The 17067-nt window shown below is 33.2% G+C and overlaps 1 protein-coding gene across 2 annotated transcripts in view; it reads right to left on the bottom strand.

The window, feature by feature from the left end:
* The window catches only part of HNF4G (hepatocyte nuclear factor 4, gamma), a 61775-nt gene that overhangs the window by 10484 nt on the left and 34224 nt on the right, over nt 1-17067 (bottom strand). The window contains exons 1-5 of one of the 2 annotated variants that reach the window (XM_008588461.1): nt 11995-12109; nt 8761-8932; nt 4987-5081; nt 2251-2357; nt 277-432 (exon numbers count right to left, since the gene is read on the bottom strand). In XM_008588461.1, the coding sequence (XP_008586683.1) occupies nt 277-432; nt 2251-2357; nt 4987-5081; nt 8761-8932; nt 11995-12109 (645 nt within the window). Of the gene's footprint in view, nt 1-276; nt 433-2250; nt 2358-4986; nt 5082-8760; nt 8933-11994; nt 12110-17067 lie in introns of those variants that run through there. The other variant, XM_008588468.1, reaches the window with a different exon arrangement.

The following is a 17067-nucleotide window of genomic DNA, read 5'->3' as shown; positions in this document are numbered from 1 at the left end:
AAGCTTTTTAAAACTCCGAGAGGGCAGAACAGTGTCTTGTTAAACTCTTGTCCAATCGATAAGTTTGATAGACTCTTAAAATAGGAGTCAAAGAGTAGTGCCTCTTGATAGAACAAGAAGGCAAATGGACAAGAAAATCCAATCATTTTTTTCATAAGATAATTTATCTTTTGTCAAATGCAGTAAATATATTGCGGATATATTTGAAAGAACATAAAAACTTAGCAAAGTTCAAAAAATATTTTTTAAAGCGTTCATTATTTCTTTAACTGATACCTGGTCATCCAATGGTAACTCACAGAAGGCAGGAATATATTTAGCCCATTCCACCAAGACTAAGAGCTGCTGTTTCATAGATTCACAGACATCACCAACACTTGCAATTTTCTTAACATTTATGTCAGTGCTTGCCCCAGGGCTTGAGACTGAGATCTAGCATGAGAAGACCATACATTAATTGATTATTTAAAATAATACATAGCCATTACTCCTCTTTTTTCTATGACTGCAATAAATAAATACCATTGAAACAGAAATTATTATTGTCATAGTATCTAGAAATATACTAAACACTTTTTGACTGAGAAACAAAATATCTATCCACTTACAGATTAAATTGAAAATATTCAATACATGTCACCATGTTTTGGTAACAGTACCTAATTTTACTTGCCAAATCTGTAAACTAAGTTACCACAAGTTTTGGGGAGTTTCGTAATTCAAAATGGCTACATAAAACGACAGGCAGTATCCACACGAAATACTTTCTGTGACTCTATTTTAAATTAAAAATTATATTTGCATTAAAATCCATTTTTAATTTGTTGAGGTTTATAAACAAAACATTTCCAGCGGAAACATTTACCAAACTGGGGAGAAAATATTTGGCTCTTGACTTAGCAATGCTGAAGAGCTTAACATACAATAATAGATTTTTAATACTGTATATAATTTTTTTTTTTTCCTTTTTGTCTTTTTTCATATCCGGCAACGGATCGCAACCCTCAGTGTCGCGCCTGTACCGGACCGGGACTGGCAACGGGATCGCAACCCTAGGTGCTGCGCCCGCACCTCGCTCAGCCAGTGAGCGGGAACCAGTCTGTATGTGGGATCCGAACCCTCGGTGGGAGCGCCACCGTGCTCCCAAGCGGCACACTGTAACAGTGCGCCACCGGGCCGGCCCTATAATTTTTAACTATATGAAAAATGTACATGGTGTTAAAAAGCCTTTCTGCTGGGTTGACCAGTTGGCTCAGTTGGTTAGAGCATGGTGCTGATAACAAAAACACCATCTAAAAGTTTTAATAAACTTAATTTTTGAACATGAGTTGTGTATATGTCTTTATATGTATCCGGATATTTTCTCACAGCTCCCTAAAAGGATTCTCTAAACTGCTTTATTGGTTTCTGAAACATTCTCTAAATGCTTTACTGGACCATCAAGTAATCTTCAAGTAATGATGATAATGGTGATGTTAACCTCATCGATTACCCTTGTGTTATCAAATACAAAAGTAGTCACACCGACTCATTAAAGGATCTGATTAACTACATAGCAATTTCATAATTTGATTTATAATAGAAAAATATCATTAACATTTCTTACAGAGGCAATGCTAAAATAAACTGTCTTCAAAGGAGTTTTTTTATTTAACTTTTAAATGACTTATTTTTATGTATATAAGTAATGACTTGCTCTTTTTACTTTAGAACTGATATGCTCACTCTAGAAATTAAAATAATAAATCTCTGTTTCTCCTTTGTTTTCTGAATTCTGGCTCTTCATTTAAATATGTTTCCAAAGCAGATGCCAAGATGACTTCTTGAGTCCAGAAGTCATTTTCAAGGAAAGAAGCTCTGATGACAGGTCTCAACCAAATTCCCCAAAAGTTCTGGTAGCAGATTTTACAGAGTCAGCCAATAAAATCAAATACTGTCCCCAGAATACTGTGCCTTGTATTAGGTATTTTTAATCAACCTTGTAGCCAACTTTTTTTTTTTAAGCAATCTTAAACTTAAATTCATCTAACCTTCCCATTTAAAAACAGGGTCTTGTACAAGTCAAAATTAAGTCAGCAGTCCCACTAATACTTTCAAAGCAAAACTCTTGAATTTGTGTAGGTGTAGTTTATTTTGGCAATGAGTAAATTTCAATGAAATTAGATTATTTTGATAGATTATTTTAATCAAGTGCCTAAATAGACACGTGGTTCTGTTAAATGGGACTGGATGCTGGTGTTCAGCAGGTACCTGGCGAGACCGAACTTCAGCTTGTGCCAACGTGTTAATGGAGGGGATGTTGCTGCCATCAAATGTGTTTCTTCTGGTGCTTATTCTATCACGTTCATTTTGCACAGCTAGGGGAGAAAATCACAGTATTTATTAGTCAGTTCTCATTAATATATCAAGACATACAGTTTAAAGTAACAAAAAAATGTACAAAAGAATGAGAAAGGGTCTTTCTAAAAGACCTCTGGTGAGGGGGGAAGATTCAATCTGAAAATATTTTCATTCTGTACCACTTTTAAAGGTAGGAATGGCCACACTTGTCATTTAAGCCCATGAAATGTTGCTGTTTGGGACTTCATGATGGCATGCATGTTAGAAAGTGTTGGTTCAGCCAGTTCCACAGTGCTGTATTTTTAATAGGATGGTTTTCTATTCTCTCGAAGTTAATAACACTATAAGATAACTACAGGAAGAGTATTGCCTGTGAGATTAACCAGGTCAAAGATAAGAATGTATTCACTGTCAGAAAATATGAGTCATAGATTTGAAACTTCCATTTTCTTTTCCTATAGAACACTAGCAAAAATGGAAAGTAAATTTATCTTAGTTAAGATGATTTTAAGATTGCAATTTTATGATCTCTTATGAAACACTGTCCTTGGGACAGTTTAGTGACATTAATAAAGCAAAAGTTGAACCAGGTAGAGGCCTCTCCTGAGCATACTGAGGTTTTAATATCAGCATTTAGAAAGGTGAAGCAATCCTATTGTCATATGAAAAGTTTGTAAAAGAGAGCCAGATCTGCTTCCTTATTTCAGAAAGGAAAGAAAGAATAATGTATATTCCCAAATCTCTTATTGAAAACTACATTTTTAAATATAAGAAAGAATTAGAGAGAAAACATTATGTAGTATATTTGTCATATAAAGAATAAAATGAGTCGGGTTTCAAAGTTGAATTTCAAAACCTACTATGTTAAATTATCTTCCATTAACAGAGGAGAAAGAAAACAAGGCCTGTAGCCTCTAAATTACTTAGGTTAATGCTCCAATCTGTTCTGTTGGAAAGATAAGGCATTAAAGTATCAGGTATTTTTCTGCAATTTCTTTTATTAAACAACCACCAAATTCTATACATAATCTAGTAACAGAGACTCAAAACTTACTATTAACAATCAACTCCATTAAGTTGGGAGGGAAAATACTGGACGTTTTGCCTTTAAGAAAGAGTGAGTAGTCTCTAAATGGGAATGAATCACTAATATTTTAAAATTATACTTACTGGTAGCTTACTTATTCTATTTTTTTTTTAAAAAGAAATTGTTATCGATTTTCAACTTTAATTTGGAAATGCATATGTGGAGACATAAAATAAGATGTTATATATGCTTTTATGAATTTTATTTACATGATCGATCTCTAGAAAAAATGCTAAAAAGATATTGTGAATGTTTATAATTTTCTCACTGTTACCATTTTCGACATAAAATTATGTTTATATAGGTTTTCATCTAAATAATCTTCCAATTGTGCTATTACTGTAAAAAGGGGAAATATATCAACTTTGAAACTCAAAAGTTACTTTCTAATCTATTTAGGAAAATTAAAGCATTGTTTTATGAATAGTAGAAGATATAATTTCACCATTTTTGAAGTTTATTGCACAAATTGTAAAACTCATAAAGAAAATATTGTGATTAGCTTGCCCTTTTGTAGTGGTAGAAATGCGGTTCTAGTAGAAACAGATGAAGATGATTGACAGAGTATCTAATTAATTCTATAAACTACCAAATAGAGCTTTTATAACATTAGAAATAAGTCATTTTTGAAATGAGAAAGTGCTTCTTTAATTTTGTGAATTTTACTTTTTGTCGTCTTCTTTGAGACTAAAAACCTGAGCAAAACTAATGGATTTTTTTTTTATCTTTAAAATATCAAACGGCAAAGTAAAAAACTAAGTATCTTCAAGATGAGTTTAATATATTTACACTTCTATAGTATATAGTAATTTGATTTGATTTTTACGGTTTGCAAAATAGTTGTGAAAAATATATCTTTGTATATGATTGGCACAGGCATGCTGCAAAACTGACAGGCATAAAATCTTGTACCTGCCAAACATTTAGAATGTATTCAACTCATTTGTTTCTAAATTAACCATATTTATAATGGAGGAGAATACAATCAGATTATTTAGTATATTCTAAGTGAAATTAGTACACACTGAAATGGCACATCTAATCTGTTGTGTCTGTCCATCAATAGAATAGAAGCTCTCCAAGAGGGAGGATTATTTTGTCTATTATGTTCACGACTGAAACCTCAGCACCTAGAATAGTGTTTGGAAGATAACAATGTTCAATATATATGTGTTAAATGAATGAATGCATGAAAAGTAGATGTTCAATTAATGTTCATGAAATGAATAAAGATATCCAATAATTGAGAATTAAAAAGCCTTTAAAAATACACTTATAATTTCAACCTATTCATAGATTTTGTCTTTTATATTTTGAACAGGATGCTGGAATTTTATTTTGACAATAATTTTGTTGCCAGGGATAACAAAGTGGTGGAGAAAATGGTGTCCATAATCAGTCACCAGATAAAAGACTGGCTCCACCGCTGGATGTCCTTGAACTAAATTCTTTAACTTAAGGAATCGTAGAATCAGAACTCATGTAAAAATGTTATTGTAATTAATGAGAACATGTATGTACGTTTATCACTTTTCATCAATAATGTTAATTATTATTACCTTCTTTTTTCATTCCTGCTCTAAAACACTTTTTTAATCGACAGTATCTACATTGATTCCTTTTGTCCTTGTCAACAACACATTGCCGACTGAACCTATAACATCAAAGAAAGGTACATTAGTTTGTAGGTAACTATTATTTATCAAAAAAAGCATATAAACAGACAAAGACACTTCAAGTAAGTATGGTCAAATTTGGCTGAATAGAAAGAATGTGTAACATTGAATAGAAAGAATAGAAAGAATGTGTAACTATGACCTTTTCAGTCTCATTGTCAGCACGTACATAGAGAAACAAGCCTCACCTCTCATGCAGTCTTTATAATAAAATAAAACTGAATGACTGTCTTATTTTTGGCCAGTGTACATGATTATTTCTGTCATGAGTCATGAAAACCAAACATAGTTTTAAAATCTTTGACATATAAATTCTAGTTGCTCATTGCTGAATAATTTCAGTGTGATGAAGAATGTATTAGAACTTCACTCCCCTGTACATTCATACTTTTCTATTTTTAAATATTCTTCTATTAATTTTAAATGTACTTCACATCCAACTGAAGTTTACTCTAAATGTCAAATTACATCTCAAGGAGCCCTTGAGAGAACAGCATTGAGAGTACAGTCTCTGAACAATGAGGAACCACTTCATATCCATCAGAATGACTGTCATTCAAGAAAAAGACAATACAAGGGAGGATGTGGAACAATCGAAACACTTATATATTGCTGGTTTAAATATTAAGTGAATACAACTGCCTTGGAAGAAAGTTTGGCAATTTCTCAAAAAGTTAAACATAGAGTTACCATATGACTCAGCAATTCCATGCTAGTATATATATATACCCTAGAGAAATAAAAACATACGCCCACCGAAAAAGGTCAATAGACGGAAATAAAGTACCAATACATGCTACAACATAGATGAGACTTAAAAACACTATCATATTCTAAACTAAACAAGTCAGACACAAGAGACCACATATTGTGTGGTTTCATTTATGTGAAATGTCCAGAAGAGACAAATGTACAGAAACAGAGTAGACTCATAGTTGGGGAGGGAGTTGGGGGAAAATGGGGAGGAACTGATAAAGGTTTCTTTATAGGTGATGAAAATGTTCTAAATTGATCGTCGTGATGGTTGCATTACTCTGTAAATACACTAAAAAAACTGAATGGTATATGTAAGCAAAACAAAAGAATACAATCTCTAAAATTAGATCTGAGCTTAAGTCCCAGTTCCACCATTCACTCTCAGTAGAAGTTGGGGATTTTAAATAACTTTAATTTAGAATTGTAAAATATAGAGAGGACTTGCTGTAAAAAGTCATTGTATGAATGTACTTAAAGGAGTCTGGGGCAAATATTAACAATATAGTCAAAAATAACGTTTCAAAATTCCAGTATAAAGTTACCCATATTTATTTACATATCCCTGATTATTTATAGTTAATTATTAATGAGAAAAATAAGGGAATATATTCTGTGACCTAAAAAAGAAAATATTTCTCCTAAAAAATCTGAGTAGCCACTTAAAATTGAATGAGAAGTATAGCCTACTATAAATGAATTCAGCTAGAAATATGTGCTTTCAGGGTGAGCAAAAATGTGTTCATTGGGAACACGTGAGTGAGGAGACTCAGCAAAGGGGACCAGATTACCAAAAAGTACAACAAAGAGAACACATCCAATTAACATCAAATTGATAACAAAATTTGAATAAACATATATTATTAAGCACCTACCATGTTCAAAATCCTGGTGTAGGAATTAAACAGAGGAATATTACTCGTCCCCTTCATTCAAGGGAATTACAATCTAATAGAGTACACATACAGGTTTGCAAAGAGCCACCATAAAAAAACCTAATGTGAGAATGGTCAAAACAGCAATTTAGGGCCGGCCTGGTGGCACACTGGAGAGTGCGCCGCTTGGGAGCGCAGCGGAGCTCCCGCCGAGGGTTCGGATCCCATGTGGAGACCAGATCCCGCTCACTGGCTGAGCGCAGTGCGGGCGCAACACTGAGGGTTGCGATCCCATTGCCGGTCAGTAAAAAAAGACAAAAAGGAAAAAAAAACCGAGCAATTTAAAGTGCTTTGGGAGGGAAAGCCCAACTTCAGTGTGATGGAACAGTTAGAATGGAAGTGAAATTTGTAAGCTTAAAAAAATGGATAAATTTGAGACCAGCAAAACCTGAGATTAAAAATACTTTTATGCTCCTAAACTTCATCAATATAATAAATATTTTCCAAATGGAAAATCATAGCATTTGCTAAATACCAAAACATATAAAAAAAAGGCTACATTGGGAGCACCATTCATGATGGGAATGTGCAAGAAGTTAAACTTGACATGTTCTTAGAATATTTATAAATTTCTCAAAGCTGCTCTGGGAGCATTCATTTCCCATTCTTCCCATACAGGCAAGATGGAAATATTGAAAGCCCTTTGGGCTGATATTCTCTGGTTCTTACTAGTTGTTGTCAGATTTAGATGTATGGATCACCACTTTTCATGTAAATGTATTTCATTTTTAACAGTATACATGACTCCAAGAAGTGCTGTTTACATGTTATTTTGTATTTATTTCAATGTTAAGTTTTTAGGAGCACTCAATAGTCAATATAACCATAGAGAAAATGTTGTTGAGGAAGGAAATTGATCAACTCTTCTAGTTTCGATGTATATAAAAGCAAAACCCATATAAATTATTCTTTTTTGTTTACCAAGAAGTTTCTAAAATGGGTGGTTAACATTTCTTTCAACCTACTTCAAACTCTCCTGGAAAAATTACTGGAGAACACCAGGTAGATATTTGGGAAGTTATATATTAACTTTTATTATGCCCTGAGAAATGAAACAGCACCATGCTGTGAGAGAGTTAACTTCTTCTCAAATGTCCAAGTTGTTTTTAAAACAATGTAACAATCCTACACATGCCTTTCACTGTTAGGGCAAACATAGACTTTTTTGTTAAAATCAGCCATTTTTGTTAATAGCTTATATTCAACCTAGATGAAATCTGCATTCAGGAACCATCATACTGAACAAATGCTGATATTTATATCTAAGTTGTGTTATGATATTGTCTAGATAGTACTAAAAAAAATAGCCTACTAGAAATGTGTGACACACAAAATCTAGTTAAATAAGCTACGGATGAAACATTTAAATTCAATGGCAAAAAATATGGCATGAGAAATGTATTTTAAGTTTTAGGACTGAAAATTAAATTTCACTTATTGACAACAAGAAGCTACCAAAGTCATCTGCACTTATGTAGTTTTGCTTAAAAGACCCAGGATGTAATAATGCTAAAAAGGAAATCAACATGCAGAAAAATACACACATTGAGAACCCATTTAAATGCAGATTTTATAATGTTTACTGGTATAAGAACGTGTGGTAAAATGATAAAGAAACACAAGGAAGAGATCAACACCAAATTCCAGATGTAGTTACCCCTGGGAGACAAAGGAGAAGGCAACAGGGGAGGTGTCCACTAGAGGCTTCAACTATATTGGTCTAAGCTGGGTGGTAGGCATGTGGATTTTTTTATATACCTTTATAAGCCTAAAATGCTTCCATAAAAAGAAGCACCTGTGTAAATGCATCCTGCATGCATACCCACCCATTGTCACTTTTACTGCACCTTGGAGATTTTGTTGATAGAGTTACAGATATTTGAAAGCGTGAATTTTCTTTCCCTACTTCTTGCATGCTATTTTGGAACACCTCTAAAGATAACTTTCCTAAAAGGAGCATTTCAAGTACCTGCAGGAATAAACGTGACTCTTGCGTATGCTGCGTCTGAAGAAGCCCTTACACCCATCACAGCTCGATGCCCCATAGTGCTTTCCTGTTGCTCTGTCCCCACAGATAGCACATAGACAGTTGACACCATTCTCTGTGGTATTCATACTTGTTGTCTCTGGAGCAGAACTATCTGTTTAAAGAAAAAAAAAAAAGAATTGTCCTACTAGTTTATATTATAGGCTTGAAACAGTCCATTCCTTGGCTTCTTGGAGGCCTCACAAAAGTACTTTTCTTTCAACCACTGGCTGCTTCCATTCCAAGCTCCCCTTTCATTTCTGACCATTAAACTTTGGGACACCATAGTGCTGTCTTCCAACAACACTGTTTCCCAAAGGAGGTTCATCCAGTCCCATGACATTACATTTCTTCCATATGACGAAAAACCCCAATATTTTATCTCTAACCCTCATATTTTGCATGGGGTTCAGTCTGAAATGACTAAGTACTTATTTAAGAAATTCATTTAGAAGACTAATAAGAGTTACAAATTAATTCATCAAAACAGAACTCTTTCATTTTCCCCCTAGAACTTACCCTTCCTTCAGTCTTCCCTATATCAGTCAATGGTTCCATCTAGTACCTAGGACCAATAACTTGGGAGTCTTCCTTGATTTCTCTACTTCATCCTTCATATCCAACCCGTCAGTAAATCCACATTTAAGACACGTATTTCATCCACAACTTTTCACCTTTTCACCTTGGTGACCCTCATTCAGTCAACCATCATCTGTCCCCTGGATTATTTCAACAGCCTCCTGTCTAATCTCCCTCCCGACACCCTTGCTCCTCTGCTGTTTGTCTGTTACCCCAAAGCCACCAGAGTGATCTTGGTATAAGAAATTCACATCATGTCACTCTTCTGAGTCCAACCCTGCCATGATTTGTCACTAGATACAGAATGAAGCCTACACCCCTCACTATGGTCTGTAAACGCCTGTATGATAAAGTCCCCTCCCCCACCCCCACCTCTCTCACTCAGTATCTCCAGTACTGTTTTGCATCTGGTTCACTATTCTCCAGCAATGTTTTTTTTTTTTTTTTTGAAGCCTATTCACATCTCAAAACTTTTACACTTGCTGTTCCTTCTGCCTGTAAGGAAAGTTCTTCTTGAAGCCTTTCTCTGAGCTCGGTATCAGGTTTCTGTTCAAACCTCACATTTTGTGTAAAATCTTCCCTGAGCACACATTCTTCTAAAAGAGTCACCTCCTATCTTTAAGTATAACCTAGAGCCCTACTTATTTTCTTTTTCTTAAATAACAACCTAATTGCCTAGAATTACATTATATACTGCTTTACTCATATTTATTGTCCATCTTTACACTAGAATGTAAACTTTCAGATGTCAAAGAATTTATCTGTTTTAGTCACCCCTCTATTTTCCACTTAATAGAATTGAGCCCAGCATATAGTGGGCATCTAATATATAGTTTTGATAGAAGGAGCATTAAAAAATATGTAGATGATATTTTTACTAAATAAATATTTCTTAAATAAGTTAATATTGTTGACTATATCTTTAAAAATCTGTATGTATTCAACATATAGATATATAAGGTATTATATTAAAAATTTAATTTATCATAAGATTTTATAATATAAATATAACAACAACTCATTATTATATCTCCAATATAACAAAGCGATAAGATTAAAGGTTGTCATGATTCAACACATTCTGTGACATTACATATATTCTACTTACCAGTACTTTTGAGTACACAAGTATTGTCATACATAATTTTATAAAATTAGGAAAAAATTTTAAGGAGGGTATGCTTAAGGTTAATCAGGTGACATTATAGAATTTAAATGTTATAAATTGTATTTTGCTAACATTAGCAAGATAGATATTAGCAATATGTAAGTTAGAAGTGTTCAGAACTGATTGTATTGTGGAATAGTACAATCTATAGAAATGTGAAAAAAATTCAATTCTGTCTTCAAGTTCAATGCTGTGCTTACTTATTATTGACAACATTACTACAAACAAACAAGTTAGCTCTTTGGAAACAGCCATGCAAGTTAGTTGTTTCAGTATATTTTGCTAAATATTTATGTTGAATTTGTTTCTATCATTTAATAATTTAGAGTTTACTTTTTTAAAGTCATGATTCTAATGAGATAAATACTCCATTAAATATCTCTAAACATAAGGAACTAAAATATTGACTTCTAAGAATTGCACTACAGATTCGTTTTAACTCTATTTGTGCTAAAATTTCAGAATTCATCTTTTAACATTTTTTTCAAATCTCCCCACTAATAAGTTATCACTTATAGCTTATTAGAGCACTAAGCATACAAATTGTACAAAAGAGTAGATTATTAAGATATCTTCAGTACATGATGCATTCTCAATCCTGAACTAAACACACACACACACACACACACACACACACACACACACACACACACACACACACACACACACACACACACACACACATTTTCCAAAGTATACATAATTACTAGATATTAGGAATTCTAACAATTATAAGTTACCTTGGAAAAGATTTTTACTTAGAAAAATTTAAATTTGAAGTCGAGTAAACTGTATTACTTAAATACATAAACTCTAAACAACTCATGTCTTATTGAAAGTTAAAATGTTACAGTAGATAAATAACAAGAGCTTTGTGAGGCTAAACATTAGCCTGTCAAGTAAGGTTATAACATAAACCTTTGTTTCCTTTCATATTTGCATTCAATGCAAAAGCTTGCTAGCAAATTTAGATGCAGTTTCTCATCAGCAGCAATTCAGAACTGGAGGAACCAAAGGAGGAAGTAATCAGTAGATCTCCCCAGTGTTCTATGGAAACTGTTCTCTAATTCATTTTAAATATTGCATAGAAGACATATTTTCACAGCCAATCTGCCAATATTACGTATTTCTATGATTTACAGCAAATAAAATAACTGCTGAAACTACTCTTTTTACCCAACTGGCCTATGACAGAATTCTGAGGTTACTTTATTACACAAAATCAGGCTTTTCCTACCTCCAACATAAAATAGACTTAGCATTATTAATTTAAATTTTGTGATGAAGTGCAAAAGCTCAGATTGTGGCTTTACAAAGCAAGCACTGATTTCTCCAGCAATAAAACATTGAGCCACCCCCTCGGCCAGCTCAGTTTTACTTCTCTCATTAAACGTACTTTTCTTTATACCTATAAGTGGATGAGAACTCACCATTTGAATTATATAGGATCTGCATAGTTTCAAACTCCAAAGTTGTGTAAGTTGGGTCCAAAACTTCACTGTAATTTGCCATGTCCATGTCCAGTATCGATTCTGATACCCTCATCATTGACTTAGAAACGCACATACAGGTGGCACCTCAAGCCCAGTGCGTGTGATGACTGTTTTGCTTTCAATCTGTGAGTGATTATCCAAAGTTAACTGTAACTGAGTGACTTAAGTGCTGCAGTGGGAGGGGCTGTAAAACTGTAACCTTCTTCCACAGGCCATATTCTGTTTACTTCTTCTTTTATGGCCCACAAAAGCAATTCCTTGTGATAATCTTGGAATGCTTCGTGGAATCACCTTATCTGAAGTGCTGTAGTGGACTAACATGATTTCCTAAATCGATTTCCAGTAGACAATAAATGTGATCAAGAGGAGGATTAAAAATGGAAAAGAGAATCTCTCAGATTTTAAGCTGTAATTATAACATGAGGTATCCCATTTAAGAGGCTGAAACCACATGCTACATATTCTGAAAGATGGAACTTATTTTACTCTTATAAATTTGGTAAGTCAAGACTCTAAGTTAACACATAACAAAAGAACTTACTTTCAAGTTTTCTTATATGTACAATAAGATAACTTTATTTTGGAATAAAAAATTTTGTAATTTGAAATGACTGAGATTTATGATATATTCCAGTAGCACCCTGGGTATAAACCAAATTCAACCTTTAACGTATTCTCTTTAATTATCAATTTATGGGTCTGTGTCCCTTCCATGTTTGTAAACTTCCCAAGGACAGAACCAGTACAGTTGCCAGTATCTTGTAGACATTCAATTAGTAATTGTTACCTAAATGAGATCTCATTTCTTTTGACTTCTGATGCCTAATTGCATTCTAGGCATTAAACTGAAAAAGTGTCTCTAACATGCATGGATCTACACATTCCCATCATCAACCTTCAAGTATGCAGCACAATATATCTTTTATGTGTATATGTGACAAGGAGCATTTAGAATTTGGCAAATATTTAGAACCTAGTATTTAATGAGTATACTTTACTTCTGAGAGTATATTTATTGATTCAATTTTCCAAGAAAGAATTTCAGCCGCATTTACATTGTAAATTCAGAATTTTATTTTCCACATTTGTTAAAGATTACAGCAAAGTAATATTTTATTATTATTATTATTATGTATCATTATCATATTCATTATTGCACATCATGATTTTTCTTTATGCCTTTACCTGGCCTATCTCACCCCAGACCCTCTTCCTCCCTCCCCCCACCATCTCTGGTATCCCTAGGTTTCTTCTCTCCTTCTGAAAGTTCAATGTATTGTTGTGGTCTTTTCTCTCTCTCTCTCTCTCTCTCTCTCTCTCTCTCAGCACCCCATTATGAGTGAGAACATATGGTACTTCTTTTTCTTGTCTGGCTTATTTCACTTAACATAATTTTCTCCAGACTCATTCATGTTGCTGCAAATGGCAGAATGTCATTCCTTTTTATGGCTGAGTAGTATTCCATTGTGTATATATACCACATTTTCCTTTTCTAGTCATCTGTCAGTGGACATTTAGTTTGGCTCCATACCTTGGCTATTGTAGATAGAGGTGCAATGAACATGGGAGTGCAGGTATCCCTTCAACATGATGATTTCCATTCCTTTGGATATATACCCAGTAGTGGGATTGCTGGATCATATGGTAGTTCTTACTGTAGTTGTTTGAGGAACTTGCACACTATTTTCTGTAATGGCTGTGCTAATTTGCATTCTCACCAACAGTGTAGAAGAGTTGCCCTTTCCGCTCCTCCTCACTACCATTCAGCAAAGTAATATTTCTTGATCAAGTTCTTAATATCATAAACCTAGTGAATACTCTATATTAGAAGTTATTGTATTTCCCATCACATAAGACTGGCCTCTTAAAATCAACTCAAAACCACGTGAAGAACTGTAAAGAGAATAGCAGAGTCCTTTTAGTAGCCAGATTCACGAAATCAAACAGTTATGGCTGGAATAGTCCTCTTGCCTTCATATTCTGTTTACTTTTAATTGTGAGGATAATATTTTGGATTAAATTTTAAAGACTGATGTTCTTTAAGAAAAGCTAAACATAGTTATTCAGTTTGGGGGGAAGTGGGCAGCAAGCAAATCTTGTGGTTTTCATCCGTGTGAAGTCGTTCTCATTTGAAGTGAAGTAACCAAGACGTGTTGTCTATGGGAACCTAAGGGGTGAATTGTGCATAGTTCACAGTCTTTCTCACCTACGTGGTAACTAACCCATACTGAAGGATGTCACCAACAAAAGTGTCCCAATATAAGTGGAAAAAGAAAGCAAAAAGATAGGGAACCATTCATTTATAGGACTGCAAAACACTAAAAAAAATGCAGACATAGATCAGGAAAACAATGCTGTCATAGTTTTATTATTCCCCCCTGCTCTGTTCCCATGACTGACATCACTCTCAGATCAGGGCATTGTACTCTAAGGTGGAAGGGGCTACCTCAGCACAGATCTTCAACTAGCCACTAGCAATGAATCAGAGCTGGCTTTCACGATGAAACCTATTTCTCATGTTGTTGTAAATTAGTTTCTTCATTTCATAGAGTAAAAACTTGAGAATTTCCAGAAGATATAGTAGATCCACATAGCAGGCATAACACCTCAAGTGGGGAGTTAGTCTTGCTAATGATAACCAGATGTGGAAACACCCACAGAATTCAGTCAGCTTCAGCCTAAAAAAAGAATTTTCTTTGACATTTTTCTCAAAGAGATTACAAAGTATAGTGGAAGCCCTCTTTTCTTAAATTCTAGGACTGGTAATTTCCTGAACTGATTAGGCAAATAAAATAATTTTAAAAAGGAATTATAAAAATGATATATCAATACCTAATAACTTATTTGATTTAAATAGATATAAATGCTACTATTTTGTTGGAGAATGAAGACCTTTTCTTTGAGTAAGTATCCACTGATTGGGATTCTTTAGTAATTTTATTTTTATTTTTTTGCATGAATCTCATGCATTGCCTTTGATTTCTAGTATTTTTTTAAAAGAGGAAAAAAAGTCAAAGCTAGTATTTTTTTTTCTAGTATTTTTTTTTAATGAAGGGAAAAAAGTAAAGCAATGTGAATGCAGAAGCCTTCTGGAATTTTACAGTTTTCAAAATATTTTTTACATTTTTGTCAATTTGCTTTGATCTACTTCCAAAGTATTTCCCTTGATTTTTATGGGGGGAAGGGGGCATTTTAAACTTCGTATTGCTTTAGATTGTTCAATATCTAACTAAGTTATTAAACAAAATAACAAGAACAAATGGCGACAATATGCTAGATGACAAATACAGATGACTCTTGATGGGTAGATAGTGTTGGTGAGATGTGCACACCCTGAAAACTAATTAGTTTGTTCCACAAAGAAAATTGAGAACTTAAGTTAATCCTGATGGCTGGCTAAATGGAAATTAGACTTTCTCTTGTATTGATTTCAACTTGAGATAACTTGTATTTATAAATTAATGTATGTATCTCTTTATGACCAATCCTCGTCTCTACTCTAAAACCTATTAGGCCATATTCAGAATTTTTTTTATTTGTTTAAAGAGAAGAAAAGACAAAGAAAATGGATGAGGAAGAAAAGAAAGGAGAGAGACAAAGAAAAAGAAGAAAATGTCACATAGAAACAATTTTAGTTACGGTTAACTCTGGATTTTTAGTTGAGTATTATAATCAAGGCCAATATCACACTTTTAGTATGCCCTGTGTTTTTCATTCAATAGTGAGTGTGAAGTTTTCATAACTCAGGAAATACATCCATGGCACAACTGAACAAAATGTAATTATAAAATTAAGTTGCAAAAGCCTTAAATACATAAAACAGTTATGGTGTTCTTTTAAAAATTTTCACACTAAAATTCAGTTATTTTCAGGAAAACAACAGATAGATATCAGCCAAGCAAGCTTTCTTTATTGCTTCATCAACTTCTTGCAATGGGTAAATTCATTAAGGCTACATTAGATTAACAGCTTAAGTAGTTCAAAGAAAAACTATATTACCTTTACATCTTGGTGATAATAGATACAACTATCCTTAAATACATGGGACTTATGTTACTAAACCCTACAATCAACATAAATTTGGAAGTACTTTTAAGTTTAGTTCTAAGGTTTACTGTGAAAATACCAAAAATACATGCAAATATATAAAACAGTAATTTATAACAAGTAGCACACATTTTCTAAAGTAAAATTTATAAACAATCTATATTCAAAAATAAATATGTATGATATCTACAATCTACTGGAAATCTCACTTAGATGCCACTTTGCTGTATCTGTTCTTTAAACTGAGAAAACTATTACTGTACTGTTATTTAGTGTCATCTCATGTCTTCTTAGCCCTAGTCAAGGCAAATACTCAAGAGAGAATAACATTATATGTAAGTAAAAGGTTAATTTTAAATAGTACAACTAGTGATCTCAAAAAATGTTTCTCTCAGAGAAATGGTTCTCTAAACTGGCATGTGAAATATATTTAAATTTCTTTAGAGCAACATAACATGAGATGAAAACAGTACGGTGTTTAAAGAAGACAAAAATTCAGTTCACTATTGAGTGTTCGAGATAATAGCAGAAACATTTCTATCTTATCTGTAAGACCATTAAGCCTGTTAAATTGTTCTATACTTTACATTTGATGTAATCATTCCTTCACAGCGTGATTTAAAATAGAAAACAAGCTAATAAAAATCAAGGTTATTTGCATAAAGGAATTTTCATAAAAATAATTTGGAATGTCAATATCAAAATAGAAACATTTTATTTTTCAAGTATAGTTAATAAAATTTTCTCTAAACTTATTCCTTTAAGATTAGTTTTCATTACCCAAAGCACTACATATTAATCGCAAAAGCATTTCTGTAGTTTTTGTTGTTTTCATATCCCACTTCCCCAGTATGCAGATTACACAAAATACAATCACTAAAAGCCAGAAAGAGAAAAACAATAATCCAAGTCAACCCAGTGTATTTTTCAGTGCAAACAGGAAATCATTAAGTAGAGAAATCT

This window comes from Galeopterus variegatus, unplaced genomic scaffold (assembly GCF_000696425.1).
Source record: "Galeopterus variegatus unplaced genomic scaffold, G_variegatus-3.0.2 Scaffold128, whole genome shotgun sequence".
Lineage (NCBI taxonomy): Eukaryota > Metazoa > Chordata > Mammalia > Dermoptera > Cynocephalidae > Galeopterus > Galeopterus variegatus.
Note: the sequence above shows the minus strand (reverse complement) of the source record. Positions and strands in the feature narration are given on the sequence as shown.